The sequence below is a fragment of the Mustela putorius genome, unplaced genomic scaffold (assembly GCF_011764305.1).
Source record: "Mustela putorius furo isolate JIRA1106 unplaced genomic scaffold, ASM1176430v1.1 tig00003988_pilon_pilon_pilon, whole genome shotgun sequence".
Taxonomy (NCBI): domain Eukaryota; kingdom Metazoa; phylum Chordata; class Mammalia; order Carnivora; family Mustelidae; genus Mustela; species Mustela putorius.
The window spans coordinates 11,140,697-11,163,181 of record NW_025422127.1 but is presented as its reverse complement, the minus strand read 5'-3'; the positions used below and the strand labels follow the sequence as shown (position 1 = coordinate 11,163,181).

The following is a 22,485-nucleotide window of genomic DNA, read 5'->3' as shown; positions in this document are numbered from 1 at the left end:
CTCAACAAGAGGGTTATAAGAATGCCAGTGGTCACCCCACCCCCTGGACAGCTGAACTGAACCGGAGTCTGGCTGCTATCCATGGGGGGCTAGTATGCATCACGCAATCCCACCATGGGAAATCCTCCATGTCCTCGTGATGCACCCCCCTCGTGATGCAGCAGATGACACCCCCAAACCAGCGAGGCTCAACGGATGGTGAACACATTCTGGAAGCCATCGGAATCCACCCAGGGCTTCCTGGAAGCCATCCCACCGTGGACGGCAATCTCCATGAGTCCTGCTGGGCGATTCACAACACTCTTGCCTTGTGAAGCTGAGTTCCACGCCAAGAGGGATTGGAGGGACATGGGCAGGTGGGGTCTCCGCAGTGCCCTGTCCACTTCAGAAGTTGGTAACATGGCTAACAACCGTGACCACCCTTCTTTTTGCTTCAAAAGTACTGTTGTTTGTCCTCCTCGCAGTCATGGCGCACGGAACAGGGAAGGCTGGGAACACGTCAGGGCTCTATCACTTCTGTTTATGGCCCGAAGGAAACAGGAGCACTATCTCCCCTGGAAAAGAGCCATCACCCCACTCAGACTCACCCACCCACTCACCTTCTACTCATCCAGAACAAAGGTCAGCTTTCTTAGCAGAAGGCACCCCCAGGTGCCAAATGTTCACACTGCCAAGCCGGCAGGAGCCTGGAGCCCACTCGGGCTGTCAGAACACCTATAGCTCATCGTGCTCTTTGCAGAATCCTTTACAGAAGTCCGTCGAATACCAACATGCTTGATCCCAACATTCACACAAAGACAAATTTAAGTCGAAGAACTCACAGGATAGGAAACAAAAAACCACAGCCAAAAGTAAGTTGCACAACTAAACATGACTGGCCAATTCTAAGTTTTCCCATTCGTGTTCTTGTACTTCGCATGTGCTTCCCTTGCCTTCATCGAGTGCTTCCTGGCAGACCAGCCTCCAAAGGTTTAAGGAAAAAAAAACAATTTGGGGGGAGGGGACAAAGGAAGAAGGGGTAGAGGGAGAGAGAAAGAGATAATCTTCAGCATGCTCTACAGCCAGCACAGAGCCTGATGTGGGGCTCAACCGCACAACCCTGAGATCATGACCGGAGCCAAAACCAACAGTCAGACACTTAAGCAACTGAGCCATCCAGGTGCCCCTAAGAACAATTTTAAATTGAGGAAATTATCGTCATCACTGCAATTATCCTGCTAAATGAGAGAACAGTATCAAGTTTTCTTTTAGCACAGACAACATCAGTTTAAGTCACAAGAAGCTAGGACTCTCGAGTACACAGTCTGAGAATCCCTGATGATGCCCAAGCTTCTCCTTTTCCAGACACGGAAGTCAAGGTCCAGAAAGAAGCCAGCGGGTGGCATAAGGGGATCTAGAACCCAGGTCATCTGGTGCTCAGCCCAACCCTTTTTCCTCTCAGTGTCCTTCTTTGGTTCAAGTATATCACAGACTAAAGCACGCGCTTCCAAATGCTATTAGCCACACAGGCCCCAAGGAGCCGCAGTGTGTGAGGGCTAGCTGATGTCACAAGTGGCTCAGCAGACACACCCATCAAATTAAGACCCTGCCTCAAGCACTCCTCAGGAACCTTCTCTCAGCCAGCCAGATTCCAGAGAGTAGCCAGTGGCAGTCCTCATGGGATCTCCCTTCCCCCAGTAGCCAGGTGGGACCACCCCTCACTGCCTGAGGGGGTATATGCAGGGAGTCATCATCTTTTGGGGGCCTTGGAGGCCTACGACAGTCAGCTAAAATGTATAGATCCCTTCTCAGAATATTTTTAGATATGTAAAATAATTAACAGAATAAGGAAGGAGTAAGTATACAGAAATACAGTTACTAAAACATTTAAATGTAAATTCACGATCTACTCATACACTTGCTTCTCTGTCAAACACATTAATAGCAAGACCTGGCAGTGTATCTGAAAACTGTCACAATTTCAAAGTAATGACAAGCATCTGTGCTTTTGGAGATTTGTGCCACCCGATAGGAATCTGTGTGTGCTTTCTATTGGCGACAAACTTACAGGAACTCATGGTATCTAGGTTGTGCCCATATCCTTAGTTGAAATAACCATTAAGTTCTAGTTAAATGTTGGTAAAAATAAAGCACAATTTTCTACCATCCATGTTTATGCACTCTGCCTCTTTATTCTTTCACAGAACCCCCAAGTTTTAAGGAGCTCCTGATGCTGCCTCACAGTCCGAGGGTCATCAGATATCAGGTATGGAGGAGGCACCCGGATGAGATGACCTGAGGTGACAGGGAGACCCTGTCTCCAGTGAGGAGACGCTTTGGGCTGAAGCAGCCCCAGAACCATCCTCGCCACCTACCAAGCACCAGATATGACTCCCAGTGTCTCCAGACCTCGAAGGCTCCAAGACCCTGCCACATACAACACCTGCTTGAGTGACACTTTCTACCCTGCCAAGCATCCCTCAGTGGCTCAGTGTGCAGACTGAATCCTGCCCAGAGACCTGATCAGAGTAGGAGACTCAGCCTGCTCACGCCTGCCAGGACCCTGCACCTGTGGCAGGCAGAGAGACGGTGATCCAGCTTCCACACAGATGCAGGACTGGGAGCCACCCAGACAGTCTGTCGCTCTCCCTGCACCCTTTCTTACTGCACTTTTAGATCAACTTTAGGTGACTCTCTGCAGTCAGGTCAGTGTCCCCTAACAGACTACGAGGTCCTTAAAGGCAGGGACCACACCGTAGTCATACATGTCATCAGCTCCCAGGACGTGGCACCTGCAAACCTCAGTCAAGATCTGCTGAATGAGGGCACCTGGGTGGCTCAGTTGGTTAAGCATCTGCCTTCATGACTCAGGTCATGATCCAGGAGTGCTGGGACTGAGTCAAACGTCAGGCTGCCTGCTCAGTGGAGAATCTGCTTCTCCCTCTCCCTCCATCCCTGCCCCTGCTCCTTATTCATTCTCTCCCTTAAACAAATAAATAAAATCTTAAAAAAATTCTGCTAAATGAGAGGCAGGAGAGGATGGCAGAGGCAGAGCCTGGCAGGTCTCCCCCAGAGCTGTCCCCTTGAGTGTCTACAGCTGAAGTCACTGCCCAAGCCACTTCCAGCCCACAAAGACCTTAAACTTACCAGTTCACAAACGGAGAAGGGCCTTCTTCCTCCATGTCTCTCTCTGAGCCCAAAACATCTAGCGCTGCCCTGAAGGGGAAGGACTAGCAGGACAAAGACCAACTGTTCCCTGACCCTCTCTTCACCAAATGCAGAGAGTGATGCCAACCCCCCTGGAAAGCACAAGTGATACTCAAAATATTTAAGAGCCAGCGAGAACGGGCCCCAGCCACCGACCCCGGCACAGTTGGAGCAGGAGGACCTGTCAGACCTCAGCCAAGCCGGAAGTTTGGAACTCAGCTATCAGGATGACAGACCGAACAGATGGAAGCTTGCCCTCCTGACTTGTTTGGGGCACACACTCTCCATCTCCAAGATTTCATTTATTTAAGGTATTAACTAGCAACATGAGATCATACAAGCCACATCCTCGCAACCCTGGGCCCTGCTCTGATGGAACTGAAAGGAAGGATCCAGAGTCCTCCCGGCTCTAATTTCCCATGGTCACATTTTCTCATACCTCATGGGTTGTACCTGGTAACAGAAAACCAGCAGGACACACCGCCAGCTCCCATGGGGCCCGGGCAGGGGGCCCTCAGCCAGGCCAGGCACAGATCCTTGCCCTCTGCTCTGTAGCGTGGGACTGGCAAGTCAGAGCCTGGACACTCCTCCCAGCCCCTTCTGAGGAATCCTAGTGAGCTCTGGAAGCCCTGGACCAGCAGGACCGACCCCAGGCATGAAGGAACTGAGAGGGAGCCACACCCCAGCAGCAGCAAACTCCACCTGCCTTCCACCCAACCTCTTTCACACCCTGGACACTGCTCATCCCGGTTGGTGGGCTGTGTAGACAAAATGCCACTCCTGGAAAGTCATTTTAAGAGAACAGGGGGAGAAGTTGCAAGGCCCAGCCCAGCTCCTCACCGGCTTGGCAAGGCATTTTCGGTTTCCTATGACAAGGGGACAAGAGCTGCTCTAACCACCTCAGCGGGAATGCTATTAGCATCAAGTGAGGATACTGAGTATTAATTGTTTAAATTCCTTGGGAAAGGAACTAGGTACCCTGTTAGGGGGCACGTGACTTCCTCCCTTCTCCCGGTAGCCCCCCTCCACCAGGCTGTGCTGTGAAGGCCTCACCTGGGAGATAAGATCCAGCCAGCCCTGCAGAGGCTCTGCTCTACTCAGCTGTGCAGTCCCAGGGGCAGGGGTTGCTGGGGCTGTCTTTGTTGTGTCCCCTAAAGGTCCCTTGGGGGCAGGAAAGAAAGGCAGGTGAGAAGCCAAAGGCTCCCGCGTGCAGCTTCAGGGTGGGGCACGCGGTACAGGAACAAAGTCAAAGCCAGGGGGAAATCAGCACATTTTCCTCAGTCATTAGCGAAAGTCAAGTTGCCCATAGTGCGTGTGCTCCCCACACTCATGAGAGCACCGTGGCCCACAGCAAGACACGGCATGGACTGGGCCATCCTGGGATCCACATTTGCATTTTCCCTGCGTTTGCTGTAGCTTCTCCTAAGAATTCTGGGCAAGGAGGGATAGGAGAGCACTATCAAGGGCTTGGCAGTCATCCCTGGTATGACAACAACCCCAGAAAGAGTTCAGATCCCAGCTGGGTCCATCACTCCGTAGATGTCCCCATGTTGGAAATGCTAGCCTCTCTCCCCTCCTTAAAGAGCTGGGGAGAACAGCCACCCGGCAGGAGATTCGCAAAGACTAACAGAGGGAGCACAAGTCCACACAGAAGGCACTCAGGAAGTTGGTTTCCTCCCCAATAACCACAGGTTAATGACAGAGAGCATTGCCCAAAGTCACCCCAGCTCTGTGCACATGCCAAGGAGGACACAGGGTCCTATCAGCTGCTTAATCAGATGTATAAAAACCTTTCTGAAAAGGAAGTGGGAACAGGAGGTGATGACAAAGGTCAAGAAACAGTGGCCTCTGTTTTTAATAAAGTGAGAAGACATTCTGATTTTCTTAGCCCACACTTTTTCCCCCCAAATGAGCCCCCGTGGGAGATCATGATGTCCTAGACCTCAGATGTCCCCTAGCCTACTTCTCTGGCTCAGAACAGTAATTTGAGTTGAGACACCAGACATCCAGGGCTAGAGGGTGAAAGGTCAGGTGTCAGGGCCATCCTGACACTTATGGGGGGGGGCACTCTCCTCTCTGCAGAGAGGGAAAGGTTCTAGTGAGTCCTGAGCCCCCACCTGATACCAAGGCAGAGGGGAGAGCTCTGCCCCAGAGTAAAGCTGTGGGCCCCTGTTGCCTTCCACACCTGCCTCTGCCCAAAGCTGCCCTGGACACGCCGGAGATGCCAGATCGTGCTGAAAAAAGGCACCTTCTGCTCTCAGTCCTCTGGTGCCCTAACCCCAGGAGAGATAGTCTGGAGCGAGGGGGCCCCTGGCTTCCCCGTCAATGCCCTTTCCTCCATTCCCAGTTTGGAAGGTCCAGCTGCCCACACAGATGAAGCTGTAGACCATGTCTGCTGGAATTTCAGGGCCTACAGGACAGGAGAAGGCCTTTACACCTCAAGTCCACACACGCCCCCAGGGCCAGCACATGCACTGCACTGCGCCTGGCTCTGGGATCCCCCTGGTGGCCCTTGTTCATCTGAGTCTGTGCCTTCGTGCTGACAGCTGTCTGGGTCAGGGCAGGGCGCTTGGGAGCAGGTGGGAGGAGGCATGTCACAGAAGGCCTTGCTCAGCCCACCCCTCAACAATCCCACCTGGAGGCCTGAGGAGGGCGAGCCCCTCAGATGCTCACATTCGCCGGCCACTCGGCAGCGATGCCCTTCTCGACAGGTTGCCCTCATGTACCCAAAGTGACAGTGAGGGGGCCCGTGTCTCTGCCTCCCATGGGCACTTCCAATGATGTCTTTACATGAAATTCTAATCAAATGGCTACACGTAAGAAAACAGACATGCGAACCGTCATGTAGTCATCTGATAAATACTAAACAGCCTTTAAAATATGATCACGGACAAGTCAATACACAGAACTTCACCCACTGAACAAAACAGTGAAACACCAAAGGGAAGGCACCCATCACCGTCCTGCATGAGGCACACTCAGATAGCAATGGAGGCCGGAAACGACTCCTGTGATATTCAGTCAGTTAGGATTTAATGGATGCAAAGCTCTTTTGATCTATAAGGCTAAATGAATAAGTTTTAATGGGTCTCTGATAGAAACCCATTTCCTCTCCATTTATCTGAAAATCAAACTGAAACCAGAGCCTAAAAGACAGTGTAGCCTAGCAGGGCAGGGAGGGCCAAGCAGGTGGGGCCAACCACACGTGTCCCCCAGGCTGCCCCCCAGGTGCCGCTGAGCCACAGCCCCGCTCCCATGAGGTGCCAGCGGCAGCCTGCTGTTCAAGGCAGAGACCGAGCATCCTGACAGCGAGAAGAGCTGTGCCAGCCCCAGCAGGCCCCCAAAGAGCTGCTCAGGCCCCGAAAGGCTCCAGCTGACCAATCTCCTGCCAGTGCTAAACATGGGGGCAGGGATTGGGCGGGGGCTGGGCAGGGGGAGAGTGGGAGACAATCCAGGACTGCTGGCCTGGAAGGAGGGGACAATTCCTACTCCATCTTGTTGGGGTGGCACACAGTTGGAGGCAACATGGGTGCCCATTATCCTTAGGGAAGAAGCACGAGGACCACAGTGGCTACAAAGCCCTCATCCATTAGGAAAGATGGGTTAGAGACACATGCAGAACACGAGTGGTCTCACCATACAGGGCTAAGAGGAAAAGCCAAAAACGGAGTGAGCTGTAAAACGGAGTGCCTCCTAGCTACACTAAAAATGTGGCCAGTTTCAAGAAACTGTCCTAGCCAGGGGAGCCTGAGGAGACAAGGACACTGGACGCCATGTGGGGTCTGGGATGGGATCCTGGAACGGAAGAAGGATGGGAGGGAAAAACTCAACCTGAATAAAGTAGAAAGTTTATTGAAGGATTATGTATCAATATTTGCTCATTAATTGTGACAAAAGCACCATATTAACACAGAGGTTGATAGCAGAGGAAACTGGGTATGGAGTCTGCTGGAAACCTCTGTGCAATTGTTCTATATATCTGAAACTGCTTTAAACAATAAAGTCTGTTTTTCAAATTAAAAACTCGCATAAAGCCAAAACACCACCATAGATTCCCCAGAAACACACAGCACTGGTAGGACTGCTTGTGGGGAGAGCCAGGCAGGTATCTGTGCAGGTGACTAGAGGTTCCTCCCACAGACCAGTGATGATGACGCGTCCTGAACGAAAAGGCCATTAACTTAGCACTTCGTATCAGAGGTCCCAAAACTAACATTAATTAATTTTTAAAATGGAGGGGGGCAACACTGCAGGAATGTAGGTCACAAAGGCTAAATGAGTGGTGGGGGCTCTGGTGACAGAAGGGGGCTCCGAGGAGCTGAGTCACCTGCCCTTGAAGGAGAAGCATTAAGTAGGCTATGAAGGCGGGGGAAGGGGTCAGGGAGGCTGGGAGGGAGGTGCTTTTGGCTGGTTGCAGACCAGGGACAACCATCTAGGACCCGCTCCATGCCCCCATTGAACACTGGGCAATCCCAAGAACTATTTCTGGGCCCTCCTAATTCCCAGCCAAAGCTGGGAAAACCCAAGAGCAACAACAATGGAACGGGCTGGTGGGCAGCAAAGCTGGGCAGTGACACTGGCAGCAGTAAGAGTTGCCAGGACAGGAGGACGTGGGTGGTTCAGTGGGTTAAGCCTCTGCCTTCAGGGTCCTGGGATCAAGCCCCATTGGGCTCTCTGTTCAGTGGGGAGCCTGTTTCTTCCTCCCCCTCTGCCTGCCACTCCCCTGCCTGTGCTCTCTCTCTCTCTCTCTGTGTCAAATGAATTAAAATCTTTAACTGGAGGGCAAGGGGAGTGGGGTGGGGGGAGTTGCCAGTACAGTTCGATTTGCAATCAAATGCTCTACCACTGAACTATACCCCCTGCACCATTCCATTTGAATTTCGGATCAGCAACAAATAATTTTTTAAGTATCTAAGCAGGTGCCAAATGTTTCATGGAACATACTTCTGCTGAAACCCTATTTGCTGTTGATCTGAAATGCAAATGTAACTAGGCATCTTGAATCTGCTAAATCTGGCAACTCTAAATAATAATAATAATAATAATAATAATAATAATAGCAGTGACATGCACTGTTACTGTTCTAAGTACTTAATTCACTTGTCTTGTTTTCATCTTCAAACAACCCAGTGAAGAATGTACGGCTCTCCCCTTTACACAGACATGGAAACTTTGACTCCCAAGGAGCAAGTCATTCACGTAGATGCCAGACCCGGGATGTGAGCATCTGTCTCTGGACTCCAGAGACCACCTTCCTGAGCACGATGCTGTTTCCCAACTGAGCAGCTGAACGAGGCCCAGGGCCTCGGCTCCCTGACACCCAGAGATAGGTGTGGGACTGAGCCTCCCACGATAACAGAGCCAAGAGCTTCTTGTTTGATCCTCAAAACTAACTAGTACCTCGAGAAACCTTCCCATCAGACTCTAGTTCGAGGTTCCAAAAAGTAAAAATCAAGGAGCCAAGGGAGCTCCAGTCTGTCTTCAAAGAGCAGTCCTTACATTGGTAGAAAGAATGATAGAAGCAGCTCCTAGTCTAAGGGTCTGGATAAGCAGCCCAGGACAGTAGGACGAGGGTCTGAGCCAAGCTCAGACGTGCCATATTTCTCAGAGTCAGAGAAATGAATGAATGTCCGCTGGGGGTCCCTTCCAGTTTGGGAATGGTATTAACTTGACTCTTACAAAAGAGGTGAGAATGGCATCACACCCCTCAGCATGATTCTACTTAAAATAATCCTAATGAGCATTTACTGAGCACCTACTATGCAGTACACATTGCGTGAGATGCTTTCATTGCCCCATCCATGGATGGGACCTGTGTGAAACTACAGCTCAGCAGGACACTGAACTGTTTTGCAGATGAGGAATGTGAGATTCAGGGAGGTAACTTATTTATTCAACTAACACTAGCTAAGCACTTACTACACTTCCTTATTCTTCAGACTCTGTCCTAGGAACTCGGGATACAGAAGTGAGCCAAACAAGACCCCTGCCTTCATGAAGCTGGTTGGGGCACAGATTTAAAAAAAAAAAAATCTGTCTCGTCGTTCCAGGTAGCAATGCTAAGTGTGATGAAGGAAACTAAAGCATCGCCAAGGACTAGCGTGATGGTGTAGGAGTACTTCAACTAGGATGGTCAGGAAGATGTCTGCAAAGAGATGACATTTAGGCAGAGGTCTGAAGTGAGGGGCTGAGCAGGCACGGGTTTGGGGAAGGGTGCTCAAGGCAGAGGAGACAACCAGTGCAAAGGCCCTGAGGTAAGGGTGACCAACACACCACTAAGAGAAGGCCAATGAGCTGGAGCAGGTGTGGGAGGGTAGGAAGGGTAGAAGATGAGTATGGAGGGGATGGTTAGGGCAGGTCATCTTTAAAGGATCACGTGATATGAAGAAATGGATCAATGGATGGATGGACAGACATGGATATATAGATAAACAGATTTTCATGGAATCCCTTAAGCTGCTACTGACCAGAGGTCAGAACATATATCGCTCACAAGTTGATAAAACGTGTCCAAAGTTCAGTTTCCAATGAATCCCCTCCCTCAGAGAGCCCCAGGCAAGCATATTCCTTAGTAACGTATATCACCTATAGAGGAATGTGATCCAAAGTTTGACATGCAATCTGGGTCTTCACCTCGAGGAAACCTTTGAGGAGAACACAGGATGGGGTCTTTGAGCACCAGGAAGAAATGTCTTGCCTCCCATCTCTAAGGAGGCCAACACCCACAGAACAGACTGGCAGCTCCCTACCACCACTACACAGGAACCCCCAGGCAGGGGCACTAGCTACACCAAGGCTCTTCCTCAGATCTTTGAACAAGAAAATCTGGTTTGCCCACCAGATAAAAAAACAAAATGCCACCTGCCAGAACAAGGCCAATGTTCCCCACAGGTGACCCAATCACCAGGAGGCCAATTCTGCAAGGCCATCCCACCTCACAGCGCTATGCCCCCTGCCCAACCTCACCTCCAAGTCCTTCTCGAGCTCCAGTCCGGCCTCCATCAGATTATGCTCAAACTCCTCCCGCTGCTCCTTCTTCTCCTCCTCCAGGGCATCAAGAGGCCCCAGCTCAATGTCACTGTGGCCCCCAGGATGAGGCTCCTTGCCTGTCTCCCCATTAGAGACAATTGCCAGTGACTGGCCAGGGGAGCCCTGGCCAGGGTGCACCCCACGCTTGCGGTAATGGTAGGCAAGCACGTAGTCGACCTTCCTTTGGTTGTCATGGAAGTGCATGCGGCTCCGGCGGGCCTCCGAGGACACTGGCTCATTGGTGTCCAGGTAGTTGTTGATGACCTGGCCAGAGAGAATAGGATAGGGACAGTGAGGGCCGGTGAGAAAAAGGGAGTGATGAAGGGGGCTAACCTCATGCTCTGGGCCCAGGGAGGGGGACCAGGAAGCCCCACAGGTCCCGAGGCCCTGACTCCCCCAGTGGAAGGACAGAGTGGCGTAGGTTCTTCTGCCGCACCCGGCCCACACAGCCCCCCACACCTGTCCACACCTGGCCACCCGCGCCCTCCAACCCACTCTGGCCACCACACACACACGTTCACTTGCATGCACAGTCTGAACATGTAGCAACAAAGCCCTGCACACCAGAGCCACACGGTGCTCCTGCACATGCACACAGAGCAAATACACGCGGTACCCCACACACATGCATGCGCGCACACACACACAGCACCCCAGGGCGCTCGGACACACACACACAGCCCTCCACATGTGCTGGAACACACCCACACATACCCCGCTCCTTGCAGATCTGCTGGCTAGCCCGCAAACACACGCTTCCTGACACACCCAGACTACTCACGGGCAAGTTCTCTGGATCCATCGGAACAAAGGCCAATCTGTTGTCACCAGGCCCACCCCAGGCCCAACCCCCAGGGATTCACTCGACACTATGCCCCTCACAGCCCCACATCCTCCTGCTCTGCAGAGACCAGTCGGGACCCTGCGAGAGACCGCGGCAGGGGGACCAGTTTCTGCTCTCCACCAGCCCGGAGGTGGGAGGTTGAGAGAAGAGGAGGGGAAAGACCAAGGCGGGGCAGGAGAGGGACCTGCCTCCCTCCCTTTGGGGGTTTCCCTGTTTGTTCATGGTTTGCTACCCATCTGCCTCTGCAGCCACCTGAGAGGCCACCTGGGCAACCAGATGAAGTGCCAGGCACAGGGGAGAGCCTCCGAGCAGCTGTGGCAGAGCTCTGCTTCCTCAGACCTGGCAGGGGAGTCGGGGAGTCTGCAGACCAACAGGTGGGCCCACGTGGCCTCTTACGCCTCCCCTTCCCTCTCCTCTGCCCACAGACTTAGCGTGGACTTGGAGAGAGAAGAGAGGAAAAGGCCCTCACAAAAACCCTGGGCCTCTTTCTCTCTCTCTCTCTCTTTCTCTTTCACACAACCTCACACACACACACACCTGTGGGCAGAGGGGCCCCGGGTCAAGAGGCGCCTTTGGGGCACCCAACAGTGTCAGCCTTTACTCCACCCAGCACTCACCGAGCCGCTGCAGGAGCTCCCTCCACCGGAGGCCAGGCCAGATTCTCCGTCAGAACTGCCCTGCTGGCCAGAACGGCCCTGCTGGCCAGGGGCTTGGGGACATGGCACCTTGAGGTACTGCTGTCCATGTTTGGGGCCCCGATCCCCTCTGGCCACTGCCCGAGGGCTCAGCCGGCGCGGGGAGCCAGGGAGCAGGGGGATATCTGTGAGAGGGAAAGACAAAGGAGGCAAAGCAGCTTCAGGTGACAGGAAACCCAGGACAGGGAGAAACTGAGGGGCTGAGGGAGGGAAACCGGGTTATCTCTAAGAAAAAGGCCACACCTCCTCACGGTCTTGCTTAGGCAGAGTCACACTGGCCACAGGGTGGGGACAGTATAGAAGGAAGCAGTGGGATGCGGAAAAGGGTCTCATGCACTACACACATGCACACACACACACACACACACACACAGGAGAGCCAGCAGCAGAAGCTCCTTCAGGTGACAGCTGTCACAATCTTCTAATTCCCAGACAAGAGGGGACAGTGTATCAGGTGAGCCAGGGTGAGTGGGAGCACTCCCTAGAGAGACACCGAACTAATGCCAAAGGCTGGAGTTGTAGGGTCTCTCCCAGGGCACCCTGGTGCACCCTTGACGCGAGAGCAAGGACAGACACACCACCCGTGGGTCCCCTGAGGGCAGAGGCCTGCTCTGACAAAAGCGCTGTCTCCAATGCCCTTGAGGGGTTCCTACGCACCTGCTGCCTCCACCAGGGCCTCAGAGCTCCACAGCCCCTTCCCAGCCCTCCCCGGAGCAGCCCCCTAGCAACCCACAGCGGGTGCCAGTGCTACTTCAGAGACCTCCTGGTTTCACCCCCTCAGGGAAAGGATGCAGGCCGGTGACAAAATTGCAGAATGTCAGAATTGGAGGGCACCGAAGCACTAAACACCCCAGGCAGGGCCCACGAGCTGCCAGGACCTCAAAGCTGACCAGACCCAATCTGTACCCCCTCTGAGAAATACTCTTTCCAACCAAGCTGTACAGCGCAGGGTGCCAGGGCTTCCCCCTCAGCTCTGCCACTTGCTCAGACCTCTCTGAGCCTGTTCCTCCTGCCTGTAGCATAAGAATACCAGACTGGCCGGCTGCGGTGAGAAACCGAAGGACAGATACATATGCAAGACCCCCAGGGCAATCATCAGCCCACGGGTGCACAATGAAAGGTGGTTGTCATAATTGTTCTCATTTTCATTCTGAGCTGCATGGCAGAAGAAATCACACCGTGGACATCCAGCTCAGCCCCTAGCACCTGCTCTAAGGAAGAATGAACAAAAAGCAGTTCAGAAGAGCCCTTTAGGCACCCAGCTCTCTGCTGGACAGTTCAGGGGCCCTAGAACATTCGGTCCCTGTCCTGGAAAACCTGATCATCTCTTCACAAAGACAGAGCTGGCAGGCAGGAAGAATGCAGAGCAGAGCTCTCATAATTTACTTCTACACTGTGGGCTCCAGTGTACAGTTCTACACTGTGGGAGACCAGTAAGGCTGGAAGGTTCCAGAGGGACTGAGCCCGACTCTGGTCTTGAAGGGTGGATGGGTTCAGAAAGGCAGGGGGAGAACACAGAAGGGCAACAGTGGGTGTGCGTGCTGGTGGTGAGGCTCAGGACGGCAAGGAAGGGCTTCCTTCCTCAGCCCCTCATCTTGCCTTATCCCTCTCCCCTTGTGCCTTTCGCATGCCTGCCTACCACCTGGCCCAGGGCAGAACTGTCCCCAGGGAAGGCTTGAAAACCTCCAGATGCACATTGAAAGAGACCAAGACCACCCCCATGTACACCTGTGCTCAGTCAGGACAAAGGTAAGGCTCACTCAAGCACACTGGTCGGCTATATTCCCATTCACAGCTGTAGCTCAGATTCAGGGTCAGGCCCAGCATTAGTCAAACCACTATCCAAGAGGCACAAGCCCCTGAAGGTACAACCTGGGCTTTGAGGCTGGTCTCCAGGGCTCCACCAGCCATCCCAGCAGCTCCCTCTGCTTGCCTCTGATGCATGGACCACAGCTGCCTGAGGCCCTGCCTTCATGACCACCTTCTCCCCCTGCCCCCCTGCACCCAACAATGAGAACACAGCACATGGCTGAGTCATTCCACCTCCAGAAAGACACACCAGGCAGTAATGACACAAAGGTGGAGACACTCAAGCCAGCTGGCCTCACCATGAAATTGGGGGTCGGGAGGGGAGAGTGAAGCCTGGGCATCAGGACAAATGCAACAAGAGAACCCACTCCACAGGACTCCTCCAAGAAGCTGAAAAAGAGGGAACTTGAGCCTGATCGGAAGGAAAGGCCTACATACACACCCTGTGGAACATGTTACAAAGTTGAAAATAATCTTCCCTTTATTGACCATTTACTTGGCTCTTGGCTGAGGCTGTCTTGCCCAACAGAACCCTGGGTATGCAGGAGGCAGCTGCCTCCCTGAGCTCTGAGTGCCATGGGGGATGGGGAAGGTGCATGGCTTCCCCACCTCTGGATCAGCTGGACAGATTTTCACAAGGCTTGGACGTCTTCTCTACACTCTCACCCTATGCCTGGATACTGGGACGTCTTCTCTACACTCTCACCCTACGCCTGGATACTCTCATCCACTCCTCTGGCCTTAATGATCAACTGTGCTCATGACCCCCAGCATTTTGTCTTTAACCCTTATTTTCTTCCAAACGCCCTGGATCCAAACACCCTCCTGCCTACTGGCCTCTCCACCTGGATGTTTCGGCGCCCCCTTCAGAACCTACAGGTCCAAAACCAAATCTGCATTCTGCTCCACATGAGGACCTGCTCCAGCATTGCCAGGCCGCCACCACACCTGTCCACACTTCCGCCTGGACAGCCTTCCCCGTGCCCAACAGTCCCTGTCACCCATCCTAGGAACTCTGCCCTGAAACAGCTCCCAAAGCCAACTGTTTTCCACCACCTCCATGACTACCACCCTAATCCAGACTACCATGCTCATTCGGCGGGGTCACTCCAACCCCCCTGCTTCCACCCTCGCCCGCCTCCACTGTTCCCCAAAAGACGGTCGGCCTGGCTGCAACACCTGCATGTGTGGAGACCTTTGGTGCTTCCCGCACCCCCACAAGCTGTGAGACCCTGCATTACCCAGCCAGCTCCCCGGGTCCGCTGCGACTCTGAGTCCCAGCCCTGCTGCTCTGTAGACAGTGTCTGGAACGCACCACATGCTCTCCCAGCCCCGGGCCTGACCCATGTTCCTCTCTCAGGCTATGCTTCTTTGTCTAGCTGTGGGCCACCTGCTCTTTGGGTCACAAGGGACCCAGAAAATCAAAAGTAACACATGACTGTTTCAAAAAGCTACTGCTCAAGGTCTAAGACAGAAATATTCAGACACTACAGGCAAAGCTAATTTGCTTCCCTCTGCAGACAAGACTTGCGGTTTCCCAAGCTGAGGTGGTGCTGGGAGAGCTCGGGGGATACACAGACACAGGTCTGGCTGGCAGGAGAAGGCCTCCGAGCTTTATCCCATGGGCTCCACTGGTCAGGAGGGTACCGCAAAGAGTGGGGCATTTATTGTCTGGGGTCACTGAATAAGGGTAACCTACTGATGGCAGCCATTGACTGTCCAGTCAAAGGAATCCCTCTCCTCCAAGCTTTTGCCCAGATCTGACCACTCCAACCAACTCTCCCAAATGGGACTAGCCCATCCTTCAGCCATCCAAACCCTCACAAGCCTCCTAGAGCATGAGGGTGGGGGAAGGGAAGGCCCTCCTCATCTAGTCAAGTGTAACTGGATGAAAATGACCAGAGGCCTCCCGGAGCCTAAACATAGACAGAGGGCAGCCCCAGCTTGGCAGCAGCTGCCCACCTCCCCCGCCACCCCGATCCATTCTCCCATCCACCTTCAGGGGGACCTTTCCATGTCACACGACCCCACTCTCCTACTGGAAGCCCTTCGAAGGCTCCCTATTGCCAGAGCAGGAAGTCTTTACCATGGGCTGAGAGACGTTACATGTGTTCTCCAGCCTTGTTGTCACCCTCCTTCCCACTCCCTTCTTTCTGAATATTCTTATTTGCTCTATTGGCTAAGACGATGAAGCACAGGGAAACCACAAGGCATGTGACTGGTTGGGGGGCAGGCTACACTTTTGGGGGAGGGCAGTGTTCTGGTCTTAGCTTGCTGTTTGGAGAACCTGCCACCCGAGTGGTTCAAGACCGCAGCTGACACTCTTTTCCAGGCCAGGAATAAGAAATTCAATAAATGTCAGCCTGTGATCTGGGACTACATGGGTGTCTCACAGTGGAGTGGGATCTACAGACAACTGAGAAGTGCTGGGGTGACAACCACATTGCTCCCCAGCACTCCTCGCAGGCCTCGCCGTCAGCACCCTGCCACATGGCAACCCCCACGCTGAGTCGGGGGGACCCTCAGCACCACGTCTTGGCATTGCCACAATTTCAGAAAAATAATGTGATTTCTTTGACGTCAGTTTCTACTTCCACAGTTGAGAGGCGGGTGTCATTACCCTATCTTTTCCCAAAGGGGATGGGTGAGACAGAGCAAGAGGAAAGATGACAACTCCTGGGAAGTCCACAAGCTACAGAAAATGTGAGGGATTGTTACCAAACCCTACCCAGGGCTTCAGGGCCTGCCCCTTCCCATGCTTCTGCCCACCCTCACTTCTCTGTTTCATACCAGTCGCTTGGCCTTAAGTCCCAGAATTGCCCTTCTCTGCCACCCGCCTGCCTGCTCCTATTCACCTCCCCCTGGAAGTGCTCCTAGAGGAGGCAGGAGAAGCACCAGCTCTCTATCCCCCAGTACCAGGATTTCGTTTGTCATCTGGCACCATTGCACAATTTCTTAGCCTTCAGAACCACAATTTCAGGGGTGAACTCTGTCCCTTCTGGACGGATCCCACCTCCACTGCTCAGGAGGGCTGCAGGTGCCTTAGGCTACACCACAGAGGCAGACAAAGGAGCAGGATCAGAGATCCAAAGGGAAAGGAATAGAGACGAAAGGCAGGAAGAGCTCCCAAATCTAAATGAAAAAGCAAGTAGAGCTTGTTTTCAGGGTCCTCCCGTGGCCTGCCCTTTCACACCATCCCTTCCCCCAGCCCAGCCAAGGCCCCTCCCCAGCTGGGGTCCCCATTCCCATCCATCATCAGGGGCTTCTGACGCCCATTCCTCCATTGAGCTGTTTGCTGTCTCGGCTTACAAGCTCCAAAAGCTGGCATCCTGAGACAACAGAAGGGAAAGAATTCAGGAAACTCTAAAGCACTCTGGAGATGTCCCAAGCCCTGCATGTGTGCAGGGGTCAGGGCTCTGGTCTCACTGCGAGGAATACCCTCCAATGGTAGGCACTGGGCACCATGCCGGGTGGGGGCACAGATGTTGTAGGGGTTCTTTCCGGACCCTTCGAACCATGCCCCGGCTCTCAAACAGTTTGGTGAAACTCTGGGGTCACAGCAAAGGATCGGAGTGGGACGGGGCTTCTGAGGAGGGGAAATGGCGAGGCATGGGCTGTGGAGAGCGAGGGGGGTTGGGAGCGCTCAGGCAGTAGGGGATGACGGGAGAACCGGAGCAAAGGGACCAGGAAGCACAGCCAAGAGCAAGGCGGCAGAAGGCTGAACAGACTGGGAGCGGGAAGTGGGTTCCCCAGGCAAGTAGGAGGGGGAGGTGAGTCATCGGGGCTCTCGGAGGTTTCCAGAGCCTCCAAAAAAGAACAGCAGCAGGTGGTGTCCTGTGGGAGCCTGACCTCCAGGCAGCAGTGCTCTTCCTTGAAGCTTCCCTCATGGCATCATTACTGCCTCATTACGAAGCACAGGCAGGACAAGTGTGAAGGGAAGAACAGGGCCGCCTCTCTCCCCACCCTTCAAGGCCACTGTTTCAGGTAAAGCCAGACAGGCCAGGGCTACCCTGAGTGGAGACAGTGCGTCCACACCCTCCCAGGTCGAGAACAAGACCCCAGGTGGGGTTCAGAGAGACCTGGGCATGTGCAGACTTTTGTGGATGTTCATGTGGCCCCTCCCCAAGCATCCTGGGATGGATGGATGGCAGTTCAGGTAGGGTCAGCACTTGTGCAGAGGTCTTACCCTGCTTTCCTGAATGAACTTGATAGTCAAAATTAGAGATGCCAAGCTTAAAATTTGGACCCAATGGCCCTGCTGATCACCCTATGCCCTGCCCCACAGCTGCTGTTGAACAGCACTTTCCTAGACTCTGCATGAGGGCTGAGCAACAGAAGGACGGTCTTCCAGTCCCCTCCACACAATAAAGGACCATTTGTAGATCTGCGTCTTGGGCTCTGCCTCTCAGACTCAAAAACAGCCCTCTGTCCACCGATGCTCAAGTATCCCCTTCCTAAGGATGACACGGCAACAGTGTGCATCCTTACCTTGAACCTGGGTAAGTAAGAGCTAACTGGCCTCCCTGCCACTAGCTTGCTCCCCTCTGATCCTCAGGTCACAACCTGACCAAGTTACTCCCGTTCAATCCACTCTTCTTAGATGAAGACCAGATTATCTGATATGCACACATCTGGGCCCGGCCCACCTGTCTGAATACTCCTTCATCTAACACCCATCCACAGCCCGCTTACCCCTCCCGGCAGCGCCCCCTTCACCACCACCACAAGCCATCACGCCATGCTCCAACCTCAAGTGGCTGTCGTTGCGGGGTGGGGGATTGAACGACTGTGTCTCTATTCATGTCAAAACCATTTCACTTCCTGGGCTCTATATAATACAGTGGAAATATAAGGCTTGCCTTGAGTGCTCCCAAGGAAGGCAGATTAATAAGGAAAATATACTAATAAGAAGATCATTTCAGGAACAAGAGAAAAGCTAAAGCTGGAGTATGAACAAGAACCTGCAGAAGCAGAAGCCCGCAGCTCTGCTTAGAGCTAGCAAGAAAGGCCTCCCAGGGTACACGACTTTTGAGAAGCATCTAGAAAAGAGAAGTGGGCATAATCCAAAGGGCAAAGGAGGAAAAGGGATTGCAGGGAGGAAGGCAATCATTTGCATGTCCTTTGCAATCAGCTGCTGGGCTTGGCTGTTTCAGATCATCAACCTTCTGAGAGCAAGGCTTGCTTCCTCCTCCTCATGTTCCTTTCTACCCACATAGTCCCAGCAGGTGGCCAGCTATGTGATGGGATTGGAGGGGCTGAGAAAGGACCCTTCTGGTTTATAATACACACTTTTTAACATGGCCTACAAGGCCCCTTACTCTCTTTTCTGTCAACCTGCCAGTATCAATGATCTCCTGCTGGCTACTCCCCCCTCCCTGTCTCCCTCCCTCCACTTCTCTCTCTCTCTCTCTCTCTTTCTCTCTCTCTCTCTCTCTCACACACACACACACCAGGCACACTGAACTACCAGCAGCTTCCTTAAGGTGACCTGCTTTTTCGTTTGTTTGGTTTTTTTTAAAGATTTTATTTATTTGACAGAGAGAGATCACAAGTAGGCAGAGAGGCAGGCAGAGAGAGAGAGAGAGAGGAGGAAGCAGGCTCCCTGCCGAGCAGAGAGCCCGATGTGGGACTCCATCCCAGAACCCTGAGATCATGACCTGAGTGAAAGGCAGAGGCTTAACCCACTGAGCCACCCAGGCGCCCCTGACCTGCTTTTTCTTATCCTTGGTCTTCGATCTTTGGAATTATACTCCCTTCTGCCCCTACACATATCTTCTCAACCAAGACAACCTGATAAGTCCCTGCTGGTAGCATTCTTAACATCTCTCCCCTCCCCTTTACAAAATTCAAACAACAAGCACTTATGGTCAATGCTCAGACCCAAGATTCTAGGTCAGGAAAAGAATCAGAATTTCAGGAAGCGCTTCCCTCAGTGGCAAAACCCATGGAATGGGATCTGGAGGAGTTCTCCAGATGAAACCTACTCATCAGCTGTCCATCCTACACTGTGGTCTGGAGTATGGCTGATGAGATTAATGTATAAGCGTCCCTACGCCTACACCAGGAAGAAGCAGCCAGTCTACAGCCTAATTGATCAGAACTATTCTGTTGGCCAACCACAACCTGTTCTGAAAGTTCATTAACACGAAAAGAGCATGATGATGCAATGGTGAGCAAAATGTAACCCTTCTTCTACCCACCCCCCCAACACCACACACACAAGCACACCACTCTGTGAGGGTGTCCTCTCATGGACATATTTGGTGGATTCCTGCAACATCCCCCATCTTCCTCCATCACCAACCTCTCATCACCTCTCATCACCAGGGGTATAACCAAGATTGATGATCTCTGTCTTATTCCCAGCTCTCCAAAGAAGGTCGAACAGATTTCCATTGCCCAAAATAGACTGGGTCTGAGACTAAAGCCTAAGACAGCTCTTGCAGTCAGAGCTCCCTGCCCAGGCCATCCCAGCTTCCAACCTGAATGAGAAATGAGGCATACAGAGGGATTCAGCAGGGAAGAAGAACATGAATGAATCTGAGAATTTTATAAAATATCTCAAATACATGTATAAGCTATAGGAAATTGCTCGAAAGTTTTCTCTGTGCTACAGCCTGGTTAACTGATATGAGTAAGTTCATATCATATAGACAGCAAACCTTATCTGCTCACTTGTGCTCTCCTCGAGGACAGGAACAGTGCCTATCTTGCTCACCACATATTCTTAGCCCCAAGCATGAGGACTGGCACATAACTGGCTTCAGAAGGAGGAGGACAAGTGTCTTCCACAACTTGGGAGAAGGAAATTCACAACTTCAAGCATCAACTAAGATGGTTAATGCCACGTGGAGGCCTGAAGAATTGTTCATGAACACACTGGAAACACCCCTAGGGACTGAGTCAGACTTTTTAAAGGACTGGAGAGCCCATAATAACTAGGAGAGAGGAAAGTTTGAGAGACACATTTTTTAATTTCTCCTAACTCCACTTCTACTAGGCCTAGCCAAATATAAATTGTTCTTATTTAAAACCAGATGTGTCCTCATTTGACTATCAGTGAGGTGATGGTCACCACATTCCAAAGGACAGAACCAGAAGTAGTAGTCCTGGAGAAGGAGAGATAGAAGCATCCAGGAGCTGCTCTGTAGGGAGGAAGAGATGGTCGTGGGAAGCCCGACTTAAAATATTAGCAGTCAGCAACTGAGAAAGGTCAGGGTCCGTGGAGAAACTGGCTGGTTCTCAACCCTAGATCCATAATTAGAATCACCTAAGAAAGTTAAAATATTGATGTCTGGGCTCCACCTGAAGATTTGGACTTCATTTGTGTGAGGTGCTCCACTCTACCACCAGGGGTGAGATCCCTGGTCTACAGAATCAAAAGTGTGGGCAGAGATCGAGTCACAAGGAAGGAAAGGAGCTTATGAAGGAAAGGAGCACCACCTAGAACTTGAATAAAGTGAGCTTAAGACAAATAAAACTAAGCGCCACTTTGCCTGGCCAAGTTAAACATTTTAAGTTTAGAGACCTCTCTTGGCCTGGGTGTTTAAAAAAAAAAAAAAGTGGGTGCTGTATGAACCAAGAAGCAAGGGAAGCCTGTCCCTGCAGAAAGAAAAGAAAGCGACCATACTTGGCAACCCATGAACACATTGGGCCAATGGCTATGGAAGCGGTGTGTGCTTTAACCAGCAGTAAGACCCTCCACTCTTGTAGCTTTGGTTTGGCCCCCGACCTTCTAAAGCATACTGGAGGGCTTAGGTCGTAATTCCAGCTTGAGATCCAAGGGGATAGGAATGAGTTCTACACGGTCCAAGTAAATCCAAACACTAAATGTCATTAACTGTAGTGAACTTGTGCCTCAATGATGTGATACAGTTTATACAGAACTGGAGGCTCGCATACCTGCCATAAAAAATAGAAAGGCAAGCATCTTTCTCAAAATTGTCACCATTCCAGGAAGAGCCTCAAGATCAACGTATAAGACCATCCTAATACAGCATGCATTTAAAAAGCAACTTTTTAAAAAGGCGACCCTCAGGCAGAACATTATCATATCACCTCACTATGAGGGATACCCAAGTCCCATAACTCAGTACCCTGGCTCAGTACTTCATAATGAGGTTTTTATTGAAAGAAAGTTTTTAAATATGCAACTGTATCTCCAGTTCATATATTATTTTTTATAATTTCTCCATCTCCTTCCTTTAACCCAATGTGTTGATTTCATCAGGGTGTATAAATTCTGAAAAGCACTGAGTTCCAAAGGAGAAATCACATTCAAACTTAGCATCTCAAAGAACTGCTTGGGTTTCAAGCACAAGTGAAGTATGTATTTCACATTTAAGACAAGACTCACAATACCTTCATCTGCTTACTCTAGCTCACACCAGTCAGATACCACTTCAATAAAATAAAGTTTTTTTAGTTTTTTGAAAGAAGCAACTGAATCTGTTGGCTAACTAATTTCATACCGACTAACCATTAATTCATTTCTTCATTCACAGAGCTAGAACAAATAATCCTAAAATTTGAATAGAACCATGAAAGGTCCTGAATAGCCAAAGCTGTCTTGAAAAAGAAAAACAAAACTGGGGGCGCCTGGGTGGCTCAGTGGGTTAAGCCTCTGCCTTCGGCTCGGGTCATGATCCCAGGGTCCTGGGATCGAGCCCCGCAGCAGGCTCTCTGCTCAGCAGGGAGCCTGCTTCCTCCTCTCTCTCTGCCTGGCTCTCTGGCTACTTGTGATCTCTGTCTGTCAAATAAATAAATAAAATCTTTAAAAAAAGAAAAACAAAAACAAAACTGGAGGCATCACAATTCCAGATTCCAAGTTGTATTACAAAGTGATAATAATTAAAACAATATGGCCTGGCATAAAAATAGACACATAGATCAATGGAATAGACAGAAAACCCAGAAATGAGC

At 51.8% G+C, this 22,485-nt stretch overlaps 1 protein-coding gene across 1 annotated transcript in view; it reads right to left on the bottom strand.

Moving 5' to 3' along the window:
• Positions 1-22,485, bottom strand: part of ANO2 (anoctamin 2) — a 335,951-nt gene that overhangs the window by 300,700 nt on the left and 12,766 nt on the right. Inside the window, exons 2-3 of the mRNA XM_045071882.1 lie at positions 11,677-11,912; positions 10,153-10,479 (exon numbers count right to left, since the gene is read on the bottom strand). Coding sequence (XP_044927817.1) covers positions 10,153-10,479; positions 11,677-11,912 — 563 coding nt within the window. The remainder of the gene's footprint in view (positions 1-10,152; positions 10,480-11,676; positions 11,913-22,485) is intronic.